The 18,879-nt window shown below is 43.0% G+C and overlaps 1 protein-coding gene across 1 annotated transcript in view; it reads right to left on the bottom strand.

Annotated features, from left to right (window-relative positions):
* svep1 (sushi, von Willebrand factor type A, EGF and pentraxin domain containing 1) overlaps window positions 1-18,531 on the bottom strand; it is a 61,323-nt gene extending 42,792 nt beyond the window's left edge. Inside the window, 3 exon segments of the mRNA XM_034205250.1 lie at window positions 9,999-10,175; window positions 11,879-12,134; window positions 18,502-18,531. Of these exon segments, the coding sequence (XP_034061141.1) occupies window positions 9,999-10,175; window positions 11,879-12,134; window positions 18,502-18,531 (463 nt within the window).
* Between the last annotated feature and the right edge of the window lie 348 nt (window positions 18,532-18,879).

An 18,879-nucleotide genomic window follows, 5' to 3' on the forward strand; every position in this document is an offset into this window, starting at 1 on the left:
TCCGGGAACACTGGGATCAACAACTGTACAAACACAGGTTGGTCCTCAGTCTGGTGTGCGTGATTACAGATTTCAGTGTGCTGTGATAAAAGAGTATGATCTGAGTGCACTCAGGACAACGCAGCATAACACTCGGAACGTCAACGCTAACATGTTTAAAGGAAAAAGCCTGTTTTCATTTCCGTTTGTGTCACATCACCGCATCACCAAATTCCAAGCGTAAAGGATGTGTTATCAGACGTACAACACACACACACACACACACACACACACACACACACACACACACACACACACACACACACACACACACACACACACACACACCACACACACACACACACACACACACACACACACACACACACACACACACACACACACACACACACACACACACACACACACACACCACACACACACACACACACACACACACACACACACACACACACATTGGTGGGTCAGATAGCGAGATGCAATGGAATAGAGACAGATGCTCTTCTTCCAGAAAGCTGGCAGATGCTGACTTCCTCCATCCTTATAGCCTGTGACCTTTGAGCCTGTGACGTAGAGTGTGTCCTTCTTCATCACCTCCCAGAAACTGGAGGGATTCAGGAAGATCAGAAAGTGAAAGGAAGTAGGAGGGAGCACTGAAGAGGGTCGGTGAGAGACGGATAGGGGTCACCGAGAGGGACAAACATGTAAGATTTGAAGAAAGGGCAAAGGCCTTGAAAAACCCACTGGAGAGAAGCCCGAAGCCAAATGAGGAGGAAGTCAGTCCACCTTAAATTCCCACGGGCTCATTTGTCAGTTTAAATTATGTACGAGAGAGAAATGGAAGCATTAAGAAGTTCAAATGTTTTAAGTGCCTAAAGTCACGGCATTGAAGTCGGTTGTTGTTTTTTGCCTCCTAACAATGTGCTCTTTGTCAACACTGTGAAGTCGAGGCGCACAAGATAATGATTTAAAAAGTGTTAAGAAGAAAAACAACATTATCATTCCTGGCTTCAGTGTGAGTTCATAAGAGACTAATTAGCTGTTGTTTGTGAATACTTTATACAGCGTTGCACATGATGCCGTTAAGCAGAGCCTCAAGTCATTATTCTAGTTCTAAACCCCTAATATATATATTTGTGAATATTATTCCGTTTATCAAATCAAATCAAGTTTTATTTATATAGCACATTTATAAACGATTTTTGGTCGAGCCAAAGTGCTGTACATATAATAAAAAATAGCCTACAGTAGAGACACTTTACAGCAAATACAACAGCACAGATTGTTCAGAATATCAGTATGAGAAAAACGACACCCTCTGTCCTTAGACCCTCCGTCCTTAGACCCTCACATCGTACAAGGAAACACTTCCGGAGAAAACCCACAGTTTAAAGGGAAAAATGGGAGAAACCTCAGGGAGAGCAACAGAGGAGGGATCCCTCTCCCAGGACGGACAGACGAGCAATAGATGCCGTGTGTAAATCGAAGAGATAATACATTTTACAGCATATAGACCGAATGTTAGGAAATGCATGTGTCTGTAATAAGAAGATGAATCCACGAGGATGTCAGCTAGTGCTGTCTAGTCATTAGACGCAGATTTCTGAGTGTTTTGTCAAATCTGAGCAAGTGTTGAATCCCATAACATCAACACTGGTGACATGACAAGTACCAAATAACCCCAAAACATCCACAAAATACAAAACAAACCAAAAAATGTGATGTTTATTTAAGATATCCATTATGTGAGCTATTGCTAATGACATTTGCTGTTGTGTGATTGTTTTACATCCTGACTTCTTTTTGAAGATACAATAAGTGCATCAATTAACTATCAGACATATCGGTGGACTAAGGATTGCACCACTGCTTTTTGCAGATGATGTGGTTCTAATGGCTTCATCGGTCTGCGACCTTCAGCACTCACTGGATCGGTTCGCAACCGAGTGTGAAGCGGCTGGGATGAGGATCAGCACCTCCAAATCTGAGGCCATGGTTCTCAGCAGGAAACCGATGGACTGTCCACTCCAAGTAGGGAATGAGTCCTTACCCCAAATGAAGGAGTTCAAGTATCTCGGGGTCTTGTTCTCGAGTGAGGGAACAATGGAGCGTGAGATGGGCCGGAGAATCGGAGCAGCGGGAGCGGTACTGCAGTCGCTTTACCGCACCGTTGTGACGAAAAGGGAGCTGAGCCAGAAGGCAAAGCTCTCTGTCTACCGGGCCATTTTCGTTCCTACCCTCACCTATGGTCATGAAGGATGGGTCATGACCGAAAGAACGAGATCGCGGATACAAGCGGCTGAGATGGGTTTTCTCCGCAGGGTGGCTGGTGTCTCCCTTAGGGATAAGGTGAGAAGTTCGGTCATCCGGGAGGGACTCGGAGTTGAGCCGCTCCTCCTTTGCGTCGAAAGGAGCCAGTTGAGGTGGTTCGGGCACCTAGTTAGGATGCCACCTGGGCGCCTCCCTAGGGAGGTGTTCCAGGCACGTCCAGCTGGGAAGAGACCAAGGGGTAGACCTAGGACCAGGTGGAGGGATTATATCTCTTCGCTGGCCTGGGAGCGCCTTGGGACCCCCAGTCAGAGCTGGTTGATGTCGCCAGGGAAAAGAAAGTTTGGGGCTCTCTGCTGGAACTGCTACCCCCGCGACCCGACCACGGATAAGCGGGAGAAGATGGATGGATGGATGGATGGATGGATGGACATATCATAATTCCACGAAAAATAATGAATATAGCTAACTAGTCATTTGTGTAAAAAACAGTAGTAGAGACTGAACATCAACAATCATTTGATAACTGATGCATTAATAAACCAAACAAAACCATCACTTTATCATTTTAAATACAATTTGCTGTTAAATTAATCATTTCGTATTAGAAAAAACGTCCTAAAGATGTAATAAGCGTCAAAGAAATCAACGACTGCTTGTTGAGTATAATGACGCTGAGAGTTTTGTCCTCGAGCTAGGAATGAGATCACAGCGGATTCAACAAGAGGTGTTCCTGCTCTGTAAACCATCGTTAGGTTGAAAGCACCTGCTGACACGGTACAGTAGCTACAGAGAGGCTCTGATATATGGAGAGAAGAGGGGGAGTACCTGGAGGGGTTATGAGGACTACTAGAATAACGCAGGTGGAAAATAAAAGACACATTGGCGCGGCGATGGAAAGAAAGATGGAGTATTAATGACACAGTGAGGTAGTGCTTCACACCTATGGCTGTTTCACGGCTCAATGTTTTTCATGCTCTCCTGCAGAGGAGGGTGCTATTAGGCCCAATTTACAGCTCCCCTTCCTCCTGGCTCCTTCATCTCTGTCTCATTTTCCTTTTTTAATCACACACACGCACAGAGCAGCCTAACACAAGTCGTGTCTGCTTTACAACATCCCTGACCTACAAACACGGCAGCAGTAGTCATCAATTAAGGCTTTTTACAGACCTATATGTGTCGTTTAATGAGCGGAGGGAGGGTGGAGCGGGGCTGAAACATGTGGTGTTGAAGGAGGGGATGAAATGGATTTCAACACTGATGTATACAGCTCTAAAACTCAAACTTCAAACAGCAAGTGACATGAAAGACTATCGGACAACACCTGAGGGCAGCTAGGCACTGGGCTCTTTAAAAACCAGGGGAAATACGTATTTCCAGGCATTTTGGTCAACTGCCAAATGTTCTGCTAACCCTCGTGTTGCTACATTTCTCTCCAATCCTATATTTCGCTTGTTAAAAGAACAACTTGGGCTTTATTTTCATAGCTTTTTACCATGACTTTTGGATATTTCTCTGTTACCAAAGTGATAGCTAATCATTTTAATCTTTATCTCCCACTTTAACCTGAGGTTGAATTCACAGCAGGCACACTGGAAATGTCAGTAATTCAAACGTATGTTATTCAACATTGCATTGAATGCTGTCATGAATGAGCCTTGGCGTTATTTGTTATTTATTTGTATTGCAATGCCACCTCAGTTACTTTTTTTTATTTTTTACAAGCAACAGGATACACTTTATAGTTCAAACGTACATTTTCTAAACCCATTTCCTTCGTCTGAAATCAGTTGGATGTTCTAAGTGTCAGACTTCTTCTAACATAATATTTCAGAATCTCTCATGATAAATTAAGAGTTGTAAATCACTTCCAGATAAATAATCATTATGACTGAGCTTATTGGTGGTAGTTCCCCCCCTTCTCTATGTCTGGCACTGAGCCAGTGTGATCTTGGCCCAGTGACTGAAAGCTCTCCATTCCCCACTAAAGACGCATGGCTCCAGGGTGAGGAATCTCCCTCCCTCCATCCCACCCCCTGCTCACCAAAGGAAAACACAAACTTACATGCAATCACTTTAGGCAATTAATGGGGTCCGGGTAGTTGTGGTACTTAACCCTCCTCAGCATTTGCCCCCTGCCTCATAACTGCACCACAACTGAGCCAAAAGTCATGTTGAGCAACCGAAGCGTTTAGAAACAAGGACTTGGATGGACTCGGGCCCTCTGTACAGTCTGCTGAGGTTATTGATGCTGTGGGGATTCAGACGTGTGCAGTTGGAGGAAATAAAAAATCTGTATACGCAGGTTTATGTAACATGTCGGACGAGTTGGCCAAATCCACTGCTCTGGTAGAAATATATTTACTTCTAAAAAAAGTGCAAATTACGACGACTGAGCAAACAGAAGGACAGTGTCAAGTCTGCTGGCAGTGGTGTTAATGACCTTCTGGGAAATAACAAGGTATCTTGAAAACTCCCGGCTAGAGTCCATGAAATGCGCTGTAAATATTCATAGTGCCCAGATGTTTTATCTCAAAGTGTTTGACCTCCTGAGGCGCCTCTTGTGCCATCATCAGGCCACATTTTTTCCAGAAAACATCAACATTGAATTGGCAGCGTGCCATGACAAACGTGTTCCTACTGTAGGCAGTAAACCCTTTCAGTGGCTCATTTGGCCTTTCGTCCCGCAGCACCGCCGGAAGAGACTTTCAACACTGGTAGCAAAACCTTCATTTCATTGTTTTCCACATGGTCACTATAATCCTAACGAGAACCAAAGCAACATTTAAAACAGATTTAACTTGGTGCAATTACTCATGCCCGAATAAATGAAACGTTAATCCACTTCTATGTTTACAAAGGGTAAGAAGTCTTAATATAAAAGCTACTAGATTTATTTTTGGTGTTGTCAATGTTTTACTCAACACAGATTTAATCTAATGCGCCACAGATTAATTTAGTGTAGGCAAATGAACCTGTGAGTTAAAAGTGATCTCTTCTGACTACAGTGTGTAGTGTCTGCTCTCTCTCAGGTGATACGAACAGGCTTTGCTCTGCAGCGTTGCCCGGCATCTGGTGTGTGTCAGGTCCCTGAATGTGGTGCATTTTAATGGGTCAGAGGTGTCTGCACGCAAAGAATGCCGCAAACATGTGTTGATCCCCGAGTAGTGTATACTTGTGCGTAAGCAGGTGTTAGCGTGACAGTGCAACGCGAGAAGAGCTACAGGGATGGTGATAACCGCAGACACAAAATATTTACGCTGGAGACCTCCGTAGTACGTGGGGGTGAGGCGAGTGGAAGAAAAGAAATAAGGATTGCAACATTCCTCCCATTGCAACACTTTCACTTGACAAATTCCACCTCTCTTTCTGTCATTTTAATTCCTTCATCTAATTTATATCCACCGCGAGGTTTCCCCTCCCGGTCATTCACATTGAGACCGCAAATATTTACAGAGACGCTGCAGCCAGTGCCTTGTGACAAACAGAAAACGGATGTATTATGTGTTCGGGGTCGAGTTAAAGCTCACTGCCGACACGCGTCTCTTAGGAGCAAGAGGCTTTTACTCCACTAAATACTCTTCCAGTATCAACTCAAAGGAGGATGTGTCCTGTTACACTCTCACATTCCCAGTCAACAGCTCATATCTTGATCATTTCAAGCGTTTCCTCGAATCCCTATCAAGGACATCCATCAAAAAAACTAAGTATTGTGAATATTTTAGTGTCACACACTTTGCTTTAACCCTCGCTGTCACAGAGAAAATAAACAATGATTGACAAAATGAGCATAACATTTAATTCTTGGAAACCGAAAAAGTATTTGGCCCTCACTTTTAACGCCATGACTTGGACTGAGTTACGACTAAAAAGATTATGAAAGATACGGACAGAGAAACGTAGATTTGACCGGATATATACGATGCGAGAGTCAGAGAGATAGCGTAGTCTTGCGGTAACCCACAAACAACCTATGTCTAAATCAGCCTGCAAAACTTTCTGCAAATCTTTTTCCTGACTTCTCACCTGCCCCCCCCCCCCAGAACAAAGCCTGTGCTGCTGACACCACGCTGACACAGTCCAGACCTGCTGTCAGCCTCTCAGGCTACAGAAGAGGCTGATTAGACACAATGTGTGACAGGAGGAAAGCATGCTCCCCTTCTCTCCCTATCCACTTCCCCATTCCTCCGGTGATCCTCGTCGATGCAGATATCGAGGGCTTGAGATTGGAATTTGAATTGGAGACGGAGATGTCCTGCTTGGCCTGTCAGAGTAAACCACACAGGGTTCATCCTCAGTTTTCTATCTGCTGGGATTCCTATCGTGTTTTGTGGAAGAGGCTGTTTCACTTGGCTGTCGACAGATTCATAAACAACAGCGCTGAGCACTGTGGGGATTTGGAGAGTGTTTCCAACGAAGCCAATGATAATAATAATCCTCTTAGAGGCCGAAGGTTCGCTTATATTGCCGTCAGATGTGTCAAAGGCTGTTAAACGTAAGGAAACAAATCCAACAAGAATAAAAACGTCTCCAAACTTTAAGTCTAGACAACGAGACCACCTGAAGTCACACCCCCACCATCGAGCCTCAATGCAGCGTCCCACACTGGCAGTGTGTGTGTGTGTGTGTGTGTGTGTGTGTGTGTGTGTGTGTGTGTGTGTGTGTGTGTGTGTGTGTGTGTGTGTATGTGTGTGTGTGTGTATGTGTGTGGTGCCACTCAAGAGCCCTGACGCAGACGGAGTACCCATAATTCACCAAACACCTTTCTGTTCAGCCAAGTCTGTTGAGGTTAAAGCAACAGGCGCTGGATTCTTCTGAAAACAGCGAGAGTTTGTCGGGTTTGCTTGTATGTTTCTTGGTTACTCTCGCCACAAATCTAATTGCTTTTGGAGCCACTGCTGCTTCAAAAGAGCCTTGTGAGTTATTAGAGAGTAAAACCTTCAATAAATGGAGTGTTCAAAAACATATGTTAGGCTATTTCGCACCACTTAACCAAACCAGAACTGACGAACAAGGCTCAGCCTGCCAAGTATTCGCTCAGCTCACGGTGGGTAAATGTCAGCAGTATATTACGAGGATATATCCACAACAAAATAGCCAACTCCTCTCCCACGAGACATTCCTATACGAGCGAGAGACAGACGGAGGAAGCCTTTCTCAGTTGCGGTCGCAGCACCTCGCTGTGTCCTTCCTTCCTTCGAGCTGCTGAGTCTGCGCTCTGCTATTAATTAAACCATTAAAAAAGATTAATAAGCAAAGTGGGGCTTCAGTCTGGACAACATCTGATGAGGGTTAGGGAGGCGTGCTTTTTGGCACGATGACCCCGATGCCCTCTTCATTGACTCTCACTTTTTTAATCCTCCCTCTGTCGCTGTTTCTTCACTTTCTGGGACTTTTTCAACTCTAATCTTAATCATTTTAACTTGTCTGTCACTCAAATGGCTTTATCCCTCTTTTCCCATAATCTGATTGTGGATTGAAACCATGTGGGCACAGAGAGGAAGACCTAGAGGGCAAACACACAAACAGGATCAGTGCCCATTGTTTCCTTTTATTAGGTCAAGATTACTGCAAAGCTAGTTTCTTCTCAGTCCTTGAGGTGAGACGTCTAACTGACTGAACCTTAACACAGCAGTTTCTCAAACACACTCTCACACACTAGCCGGAGCATCTGCGAGTCGCTCTTCTCTCCAACAATCACACAGACTGCTAAATTGCTCTGTGACTTAATGTATCAACCCTTCACCTTAGGCTTGAGTGACGGAGACCACCTGCATCTGATTGCAACATAACGCTGTTTCGCTTGGACATTTAACGGGCTAGGGAATCGACTTTTAGAAGACAAATGAATGTGTCCTTACACGGACCGCTGGGGAGTGTTTTTAATTTGACGGGCTGCAGTGTTGGAATGATTTGAAGCAACTCACTCAAGCAAAACAAATGTAATGCAACTCATCCATCAACTCCACGGTGGGACCTTACAATAGGAGTAAAGGATGAATGTAAGGGTTTCTCCTCATAAAGACTGCCTCACCAGTTCCTCACAGAAAACACATTTTCTGGGGATTGATAGGGATGATTATCTCATTTAAAATGGTATTATCTCTGATTGCAGGAGTCATCCCAATCAACTGACGGAGAATACAAGAAATGACCGTGAATTTTAAGATGATTTTTCTCTGTCTTTTTTGCCTTTATTGAGGATTCACAAGAAATTGGGAGGACGGCATGCGAAGTGCAGATTCAACACAAACGTCCCTAAAATATCATAGATTTTTTTTGTGGGGTTTTAAACATTGTGAAGCTCATTACATAATGTTAAATAAAACATTTGGAGACTTTAAAAGAGGTGAAAGAAAGCCCTCCTACACCCCATGTGTTCACTCTTAAGGAAAGTCTGTTTATGTATTTCTCAACAAATAAGAGCCTATCGTTTTAAATCTACATGGGTACGGTTCACATTATTTCAGCTTGATTTACAGTTCATGGATCTGTACAGTTTTCCAAACCCAGGGAATGATTCCATATGTGTGTAAGCCACATTAATGAATGCATAGACATGCCTGCGTTTGAAAGATTAACTTTTTATGGCTATACATGAACACACGAGTGCAACTACTTCTGAAGATGCTATCTTCAATGACGTAAGGGTGCAACAATAACAAAGTAAGTCCTAAAGCCCCAACATTACAAATAATCAGAAGTAGGAAAAACAGGTTGGGTAATAGAGAATAAAAAGGCTGTTTTATAATGAGAGCAGCATTTGGGTGCATGAGAAGAAGAAATAAAAGGACATAAGAGATGTGGTTTGACGCAAAGACGTCACTGTCTCAGTCCTCCACCTCTGCAGTAGATTAAGGGTGTGTGGATAGTGATCTGCCCTGTGGACAGCTTACACTGCGTTAAGTGGACAGGCTGCTTATTTAACTTTCACTCACAGAGAGATCCTCTGATTCGGAGGAGACGCTGACAGGTAAAGGAGACGAGGACAAGACGAAGAGAAAGTGTAAGGAACTCCGAATAACTATATCTAAGGCAAACTAAGCAAAAGCAAAGTAATCAGTCTGTTGAAGGTAAGAATGAACCAAAACAGAAAAGTAATAATAATGCAACAGACTTTTAATGGGGTGATGTTACAGTTTTTCAGTGAGCTCAGTATCAGTCAGCTTGTTGCAATTCTTGGCCTCTCCCCAAAATACACAAAAGTCTTCATAAGGTTGCTTTCCCTACTTTGATAGCTACGCAGCTGATTCTTTTAAATTGGAAATCCACCTTCTCATATTAACTGGGTACATGACTTAATGAGCTGCATTCATCCTGAGAAAACAAGGTGTTTCAGGGATGACATGCAAGAGAAATATTTGGTGGTTTGGAAAACAGTTATTTCCCAGTTCTCTCTCAGCGCTGCTAGGATCTCTCCCACATGTTTTAGTGTGTTTCTTGTGTCTAATTTTCACACTCGATGCTCACGTTACAAGCATTTTGGAATGTATTACTTGAGTTACGAATTAACTCCAACTAGGTTAAACTTCACAGATAATATCTTCCCCGTTGGCAAACTCATAAGACCTTCCAGATCATTACAAACCATTACATCCCCGCTCTGAAACAATAAAAGGTACATTGGCTATTCTAAGATGGTGACAGTAGCAAGAAGGGTGTAACGAGACAGCTGAGATTAAGGTAAGGCTGGTGAAGTGCAGAATCTGGCACTCATCCGTGTGTCCTACCTGTGCACTCGTGCTGCAGCCCTTTCCCGTAGTATCCCTTCTCGCAGATGCAGTCGTACTGTCCGGTGTGTGTGCCGCACTTACAGCTGGCCATCAGGTCGCAGCAGTCCCTGCCGGCGTCACACAGAGAGGAGCAGCGCGACAGATCCTCCTGGATGTAGCTTCCTGTCGGGAGGTCTGAGGGACGGACAGAGGGAAGCAGCACAGGTTGCAGAAAGGATCAGATTTCACCGCCTGGCAGTCAGAGCATTTACCTAAAGTTTAAGTTGTTACAGTAAAAGTGGGGGTTTCGGGCACATGTACTTGCAAGGTGCATGATTAAGGGAAAGCAATTTTAAAGGGTTTACAAGCTGCGTAATATTAAAGTATATTGGCAGGCTCTGCACACTATGCTATAAAGACTAAATGAAACATACTTGTGACATAATCTGCTCAAGAAATAAAAGCACAAAATGAACACCTAAGCCACAGAAATGTATAAATACAAGTACATTTAAGCCACAAGTGTTAACGGACTTTAAGCAACAGCCATTACCTTATTCCCCTAGCATATCAATTCCTTCAAAACACACAAGAATCCAACACAAGACATTTTCAAAGAAAAAGAATGAATGTGAGGCCAGATCAAGCTTTGATGCTGGGCTGCGAGGAAACTTATATTTTATTTCTACATTTCAACCTATCCCCCTTTTTTTCGTTTTATTGCGAGAGCGGGAAGACAGAGAGGTCCATGGAGGAAGAGGGGAGACGTCTCTTGCGTCATTTCTGCAACTTGATCCACGGCCAGTAAGAGTGTCTCAATGTGTGGCTCAACGTTTGAAAAGTGTGTGTGTTGAGGAGGCGCTGGTCAGACTTCAAGACAGACTGATAATGAAGTGTGTGTGTTGGCTTTTGTTCTCACACCCTTATCCCCCCGCCGTCTCACTGATCTTTTCTTCTGCACCTACTGCCTGGGATTTTAGAAGCTGCCTGTGCAGGATTTATAGCTAGACACTCAGAGCTGTGATGTTTATGGTGATATTTTAGGTTTTAAAAGCCATGACGGAATCCCACTTTTTCGCCAAATTGTGGGAAAGCCCCCGTCAAGTGTGGGAAAGGGGCTTCGCTCTGTGTGGAAGTGAAGCTAAATGGCTGTTGGCGGCACATTACAGAAGAGACCATGTGACATTTACGTTGTCAGGTTCTATTTTTTAAAATATGATCTGCTTCCTCCAAGTAAACATTGAATCTAAGGGTAAATCCTTCACATTAGAAATATCACTTGAGATGATGATGCGAGGCTTCAAGGAGACAAAGATTTACTCACTGTTAAAACCTCATGTCCATTCATATATTTTCAATGTATTTATGTGTATGCATGTCTTTTTAAATTCCCTTTTCTAAATATTATTCAGTACTCACATTTATATATTTCTTTATAGGATAATAATGTATTTATTACTTTAAGTCTGTATACTTTTTTCTTTTGTTTTATTACTATAATTTGTATTTATTTAAAAAATTTTAAAAGAAAGAAATAGTGTTCCACAATCCTAAAACCCGGAAGTAAACTCCTTCCGGTTCCTTCGACAAAAACCAATGCAATTTCTCCATAGGATTTTGAATCATAAATCTATCGAATCTATCGAAAACTATAAAAGTAGGGTAGACATGTGGATACTATCCGGCTGAACAAAACGTGATCTGTCTCTTCAATGTGTGTCAACCACAGACCTTATTTCCAGCTATTTTCCTAAATCCTACGGAGAAATTGCATTGGTTTTTGTCGAAGGAACCGGAAGTGGTAAAATGCTAACTTACTTCAGGGTTTTAGGATGCGTCACTGTGGCACTCTATAGCGCAACAAATCAACCTATGTAATCCCCATCTGTCCGTCATACCTTCATGCAGTGCATGTCGAGCCAGGGCCTCGAACTCTTCAAAGTTGTGCACGAGGTAGCAGTGCTGCTCCTTGGGGGGGGAGGCCATGTCGTGGAGCTCCCGGATGTTTCCCTGCCAGATTCCCAGGGTGAAGATCTCCACCCCGCGTTCCCTCAGAGCGGCCGCCACCGGACGGGGGTCCCCGCCGTTAGAGTATCCATCGGTGATCAGGAAAATGACCTTGGAGGCGTTAGCACGGGAGTGACGGAGGATTTGCTGTAAGAGGAAGAAAACAAACTCATTATGGGAAATATAAAAAAAACACTTTTCATGTTGGTTAAACATCAGAGGACTTTAGACGCTGCACTCTCAAACAATATTTAGCTGACAAGAAGGACAACATCCTTGTTAGTGCTGTTAGTGTTTTCCAAAGGTTGACCAATCACACACATCCTGTCGCTCTGCCTGCCAACTTAACTCCAGCTTTAGTGACATGACTAAACTGAATAACGAAGAAGAACGTCACACACAACCACTAAAAACAGCCCTCAATTCTAGGGTTCCTCAAAAGCCTACATCAGCAAGAGGGCACGATGAGAAGGAGCTCTACAATTGTAATTATCTCTCCTACAGAGTACGCAGCTGCTTGCCAGTGGTCTCAAACCACCGGAGAACACTGGGCACACAGAGCTGTGTCCGCCCCAGACACCGGCTTCAGTTCCCAAACTAACTTTAGCCGGCGTTTACAATCCCCCACGTACAATTAGGCGGGACATTAAAGCCAGAAACACATCTTTAGTTTGAGTGAAAGAGAACAAAACAACAGGACCATCTGCTAACTTTTCTGCGGAGCCTGACAATGCCTAGGTTTGTTGTAAGGGTGTTTCAAATGAGGTTATGTGGATGAAACCAGGTGGATGGAAGGAGTCAAGGTAAAGAGAAATAAAAGCATGAAGGAGCCAAGATGAAGTCCGTAGGGCTCATATCTGTTTTCTTACTCAGCTCAAAGCTCAAAAGGTCACGACTAATCCTGGAGAATTACAGGGAAATAAAGGATGTGTGTCGGGAGGAAGTGGATGCTTTCTGTCTTCTGAGTCCAAACAGGACATAATATTTAGCTACACATGACAGGCTGTAAAATATGCGAGGTAAAGCGAGAGGAGACACGCAAGGGTGTGACCGAGGAGGGACACAGAGAGAGGAGAAAGAGAAAGCTCTGGTCTTTATTGTCTAATTGGCTAAAGTTCAAGCGGCTCAGGCAGGAGTGGCGTAATTACAGAGTCTGTGAAGCGAAGGAGTAAAAGGAGGATAGAGAGACTAGAGGAGAGGGAGAGCCTGGTTTCTCTGATCCTCAAAGCCCTGGTTCCCAGCAGGGGGAAGTTTGCTACGGCTGCTGCAAGCTGTCAGTGATATTTGTGAACATTTCATCACATGAGAGAAGAAATCGATGTGTTCACAGTCACACTTTAGCCGTGTCCTCCTCATGTGTTAATATTTAATTTGTGAGTGTTTTAAGTTGCCGTTACATCTTTTATTAGGCGTCTACTCAAGTGCTTTTGGGTCACGGTGGTTTCTGCCTTAGCCATGAGTCAGTGGCTGGTGTTGGCGACTGCAGAGATGCACCAAACGGAGCATACGCATTGCATACCCACTAATAACAACCTCCCGATTCGCCCCGACATACTTTGGGTCAGAGTATTAACAAAAAGGCGACCGCAGGAGCCAGTGTGCGGGAAGTGGGCTTAGTGTAACTCTCTGCATGCACCTTATTGGTCAAGGAATGCAGAGGGTTCACAAAAGCAGCAAATCATTTAGCAAAATCGATATTTAACATCTAAAAACAAGTGAAAACACAAAAATATTTTCTCTGATATCACCGCACAGGAATTAAACTGGCATTTTTTAATAACGGGGATAAAAAGAGATTAAAGAAAAAGTGGAATTTTGGCTTCAAAGGTTAACAGACATAAAAAATGATGGCAAGGAAAGTTACTTATTATCTCAAATACATTTCTAAAATGTTAGTCTTCCTTAAACCAATGAAATCGCTTCATAAGAAAATGGACGAGAGCCTATAGTCAGTCAGCGCTAAAAAAGTCTAGAAGACCTAAATATTTCTGATGGGTCGAATGTAGTAATCGGAAACGAATATTGCGTCTCTTACTCATTTAAGCAATTCAACTCATGCTGTACATGTGTGCACCGATACTCCTCAAACAGCTGTATGTCAGCTTGAGGCCTCACTACGCTCTACATCCTATGCATTTCTTCAATTACACACTTGGCAGACACTTCAATGGCGGCCCAGGTCCAAGGAAGAGATAACAAGCCGGCAGCAACGGGACAGTTTAAGTGTGTCTGGTTTGGAGCCGATGATATCTGTCAAAGCAGCGGTGATAGCGCCGGGAGCAACAGGATTAGCGGTAAGAGCGGCGAATATATCTCCGATCCAAAACGCCTCGGACTTTGGCAAGAAGCAAGAGAGCGGGAGATAGAGAGAGGGCGAGAGCAAGAGAGATGGTGTTTTTATACAGTAGAATCATAGAGAGTCAGCTACACACAGAAATAAATACGGCAGTCCAACATGCGGTGGTATTTGATTAAAATAAAATATTACATATTTGTTATCAAGTTCACAACCTTTTAAGCATCTATTTAATCTACATAGTTGACTTTTCATTTACAAATTAAAAGGGGCTTTTTGGGGTTTTCCTGTAGTGTGCTATAAAGTTCTTTGTGCACGCAAATGGTCTGCAAACCCTAAAACAGAGCCAGCCAGCTAACCAATCAGAGCAGACCGGGCTCTGGTTTCAGACAGAGGGTGAAAAGAGGTGCTGCAGTACGAGAAAAATAAAAAGCTTTCTGAACATTAAAGAATGGAGACACGTCACAGTAGAGGAACTAAATACAATTATGAACCTGAAAATGAGCAACTAGCTGGAAATTGTTTCACCTTTCTTTAAGAATAATCAAATGGAAAGGAAAAACATTTCTATAAGGAGTTTTCAAAACTCAGAGCTCAGACCAAGATGGACTAAGTCGTTAAAGTGAAACAGGATATCCTTCACTGATGAACCACCGATAAATAAATCCATGAGTCCACTGATGAAGAGCTGGATCCATATTCTGGCTCTCCGAATGCTTGTGTGATGAGCTCTTCAAAAGGAGGCACCTCGTTGCATTTGGCAGAAGAGCCTAGGAAACCTTTCCACACCTTGAGGGGCTGACGGTGGAGCCAAGGTGCCCCAGCTGTTAATCAAAGGCTTATATATGCATGGCAGCTATTCTGAATGCTAAATGAGGATGCCCCCCCACCGCCACCGCACTGCTGGCATCCCATCAGCCCCTCCTGTGACTTTGATCCGGGGCCGAACCCACCTGGCTCCGAGGGAAGCTAGTTAATGATTTGTTTCTTACTCCATCTGCAACAGTGGGTACCTCATCTGATAAAGCAGTAAAAAAGTAAAATACATAGGAACTTTTAAATGATATCAGTCAAATCTACACCTTTTTTAAGTTTGGTTCACTATCTAAAACATGGGAAGAGCTGTACACTTGCAATGCATTATGTTATGAATATAAAGTTACAAGAAGTCCTTACAATATTACGCAACGCATTTCAACAACTCAACACATCGGTATTAATAATAACCTAATCTTTTTGACATTGATAATAGCTGATTCCTTGCAGGGGGATTTTATTTGGGAGGTTGTAAGTGTATGTGAACAGTAGGTATGATACGAGCTATTTGTATTAACATTTTCAATGGTCAAATCTTATGTATCCAGTTTTCAACCATGATTTATTTGTACTTCCTTAAGATCCACATTTTAATTTGCAGGCATTCCAAGGCAGATAACTAAAAAATGCATCCGTTGAGAGAAAACTGTCTCCCCCATCAGTCGGAAGTGAGAGCGCTTGTTTTGACAGGCTATCTGCTCTTGGCTTGGGTGGTAAAAATAACAACAACATCTCTGCAGGGGCCCAGCAGAACAACGTGCACACGGATAAACAACTGCACTCACAGGACTCCACTTTGGTATTATTGAGCAACATGGAGGGACACATACTTTGGATATTTGAGAGGAACTAGGTCGCTTGCAAAGATCATTTGTTTCCTGTTCAAATCGGAGATATGCCCTGAACTTTTGTCCCATAAACGTCTTGTCTTGTTCCTTTTATCGTGCTTCACAGGAATAGAAAACATTTCATATCTAGTAAGTGGCTCCTGGTTCAAAAACATCTTAACTTGTAAGTGCGGTTGGTTCACTATTTAAAGGCAAATTAATGTGGAAATGTTTTGACATGAGAGCCTATTAAGTATTTTCTTTAATATGTTGTATTTCCATTTGCGGGTCAATTGGTTCCACACTTCATGCCACATTATCTCTGTTTCACTGACTGTATTTCACTCACTTTTCCCTTGCTCAGTGGGAAGACTGACACAGTGAGGAGGGAAGGTCTCCACAGGGGCCACCCAGGATGCTGCTACATATTATTCCTTACATGAAACAAATCATAAAGTAAAGCTCTTAAAGGTTTGAACCTCATTTGCTACCTCTCAGTCTGTTAGACACTATTCATAACAGTGTGTTCATGTACTTGTGGAGACTTGAAAGTTGCCTCAGACACAGCAGAAAATCCCTTTCATAAATGTCAGGTCATCTTTTTGATATTGGCAAATAATAAAAAGGTAACCTGCCAACACAAGTTTCAAAACTCTCTTCATTTAACGCTCAGGATTTAGGATTGGCCGCCAAAGAGCATCGCCCTCAGAGGAAATGCTGAGAAATCAAACCTGCAGTTCTTTGTTTTGAAAAAAGGCAGTTAATGCAAGATGGGCTCACATCCGCACTATTACAAGAAACTATTTATGATAAACATAAACAGTTGTTGCCTGTGGTGAATCGTCTAAAATCGGTGGTATTCTTTGTTTGCCACAATATACTGTTAATGGATCAAAACCAGTAGTACAATATACAGGGCTCCACCATAAGGATTGCCCAATAACCCAGGGGGGCAAGTGCCACGTTGGTCTAGCAAGTCTGGCAACTCACTTTTCTGAGTGGTTATAATGAATTGAATGCATTCATTATGTCTGCAGAATATGACGGAGGAAGGTAAGTGCGTGTCGTTAGAAGATGTGAGCTATCTTTCTATTCTGCAGTTTGCACCATTAACGATGGATCTATAGTTCAGGAATAGACACAAAAAGCAGCACAATGCTTTAAGAGAGGATCATTCATCAATCACTTTGCTTAAAGTGCAGTTTACCCAACCCACAGAAGATGTTTTCGGATAATTGTTAACCTATCTGGGGTGTAGTTGGGAACATTTTAGGGATAGAGAACTATTCCAAGAACAGGAGAGCCATTCGCACTAAGTAACCATTTTAAAGTCGCCACTAAAGGCTGCCTGTGTAATCTTGTTTTCTAAGTAAGCCCAAATTGAGGAACAGTTTGGCGAATAAGTGCCACGGCGTGTGTTGGAGAAGAGAGTGCGGACAGCTAGTTAATTGCCAAGCAAGGTTTCTGTCACAACATCATTTATCAAACTCAACAACTCAACCAGGAACGACAAGAGGAGAGCCACCGGAAAGAGACAGAGAGAAGCTAATTCCACAATGTGGTGCCAAGGGGAAAGGCTGTCATGGCTGGCAAATGAGAAACTCATTCAATTATCCCCCCACTGGTCCCGGTGCAGTTCTGGCGGATCGAAGCGTTGAGAGAAACACTTAAGGCACTGACCGTGTTCCAATCGGACACGGCATTCTGGGTAATTGGCTGAGGAGAGCTGGTTTGATTGAGTGGGAGGAAAAATAACAAGAGCAGCTTCGGTCCGAGTGCCAGTTAGACGACGGCGAGGTCGGACTGGCTTGGCAATCTGCCTCGTGTCATGCATCGGGTTATTTATATTCATTGCGTCTTGTTTTCTATGTTCCGAGAGTGTGTTTGACATTTTCAATATTTAAATGGTATTTCTCTCGTATCAGCGTTGTTTATCAGCCTGTGTTTTTTTATGGGGGTGCATATTATTGCACATTTGACCTCATCAGTTATATGTTGACGTTTAACATGTTTTCCAACTGGGTGAATAATATATCAGTGTATCGTATGGTTTACTGGCAAATGTCATCATGATATGTTTTCTGGCTGCCGTCGTGTTTGGCTAATATTTTAAACATGGATTAAGTCAAATGAACTTGTCAACTTACATAAGTAGTAATTGTTGCAAGAGAAACCTTATATTTAATCAGCTACAGGTTTCTACCAAAGTTTTTTAAGAAAATATTAAAATGATTTTGCATCATCAATCTACATTGGGAGTTATTCTTTGATATGGTGGTGGGATATATTTTCCCTTGAAGTTTTTGGATGTTATCATCATTAGCAAGTAGTTGGTGAGAGGGTCTTTTGAGGCTGTTTTTAATCAAGAGACGATGAATATCGATCTGCAGGTGACAGGTCAGCATCAAAAAAGCAAAACCAGATCCTTAATGTTGATATTCTAAACACTTTCGTTGCTATGTTAGAAACGACCTACATGAACCTAAAACTCCATTTTCAACTGAGTTACGTTTTAAGATCGGAACAAATCCCACGAGTTATGTCATTTGTGAGATTCATGAGCTCATTACCTCACTTCTCGAGCAGAGGGCGGCCGCAGCGTCATCTCTAAGGCGCAGACTTCATTTCTGACATAAACAGAGGCAACATTGTGGTGAAGCGCGATCCTTGTCTCGACTCCAGACTGGCGTGTTGAAAGTGCTTAGACGCTGGGAATGATTTTTGGAGACTGGCTTAAAGCATCCATGAAAATGTATCCAATCACGTCTCAGACCACACTGTGGAGACAGACTTTTCCTTTATTTTGTTGATGGTTGTTGCTGTAGTTGCATATTTCTCTCATGTTCCCCTCTCTCCTCTTCATTCTCCTGAGGGGTTTATTAGTCTTGGCCCCAGCTGTAGGCGGAGATTTCCTCTGATAGAGTGGGGTTATGGGAGAGACGTCGGTGTTTGC

Source organism: Gymnodraco acuticeps, unplaced genomic scaffold, assembly GCF_902827175.1.
Source record: "Gymnodraco acuticeps unplaced genomic scaffold, fGymAcu1.1, whole genome shotgun sequence".
NCBI lineage: Eukaryota > Metazoa > Chordata > Actinopteri > Perciformes > Bathydraconidae > Gymnodraco > Gymnodraco acuticeps.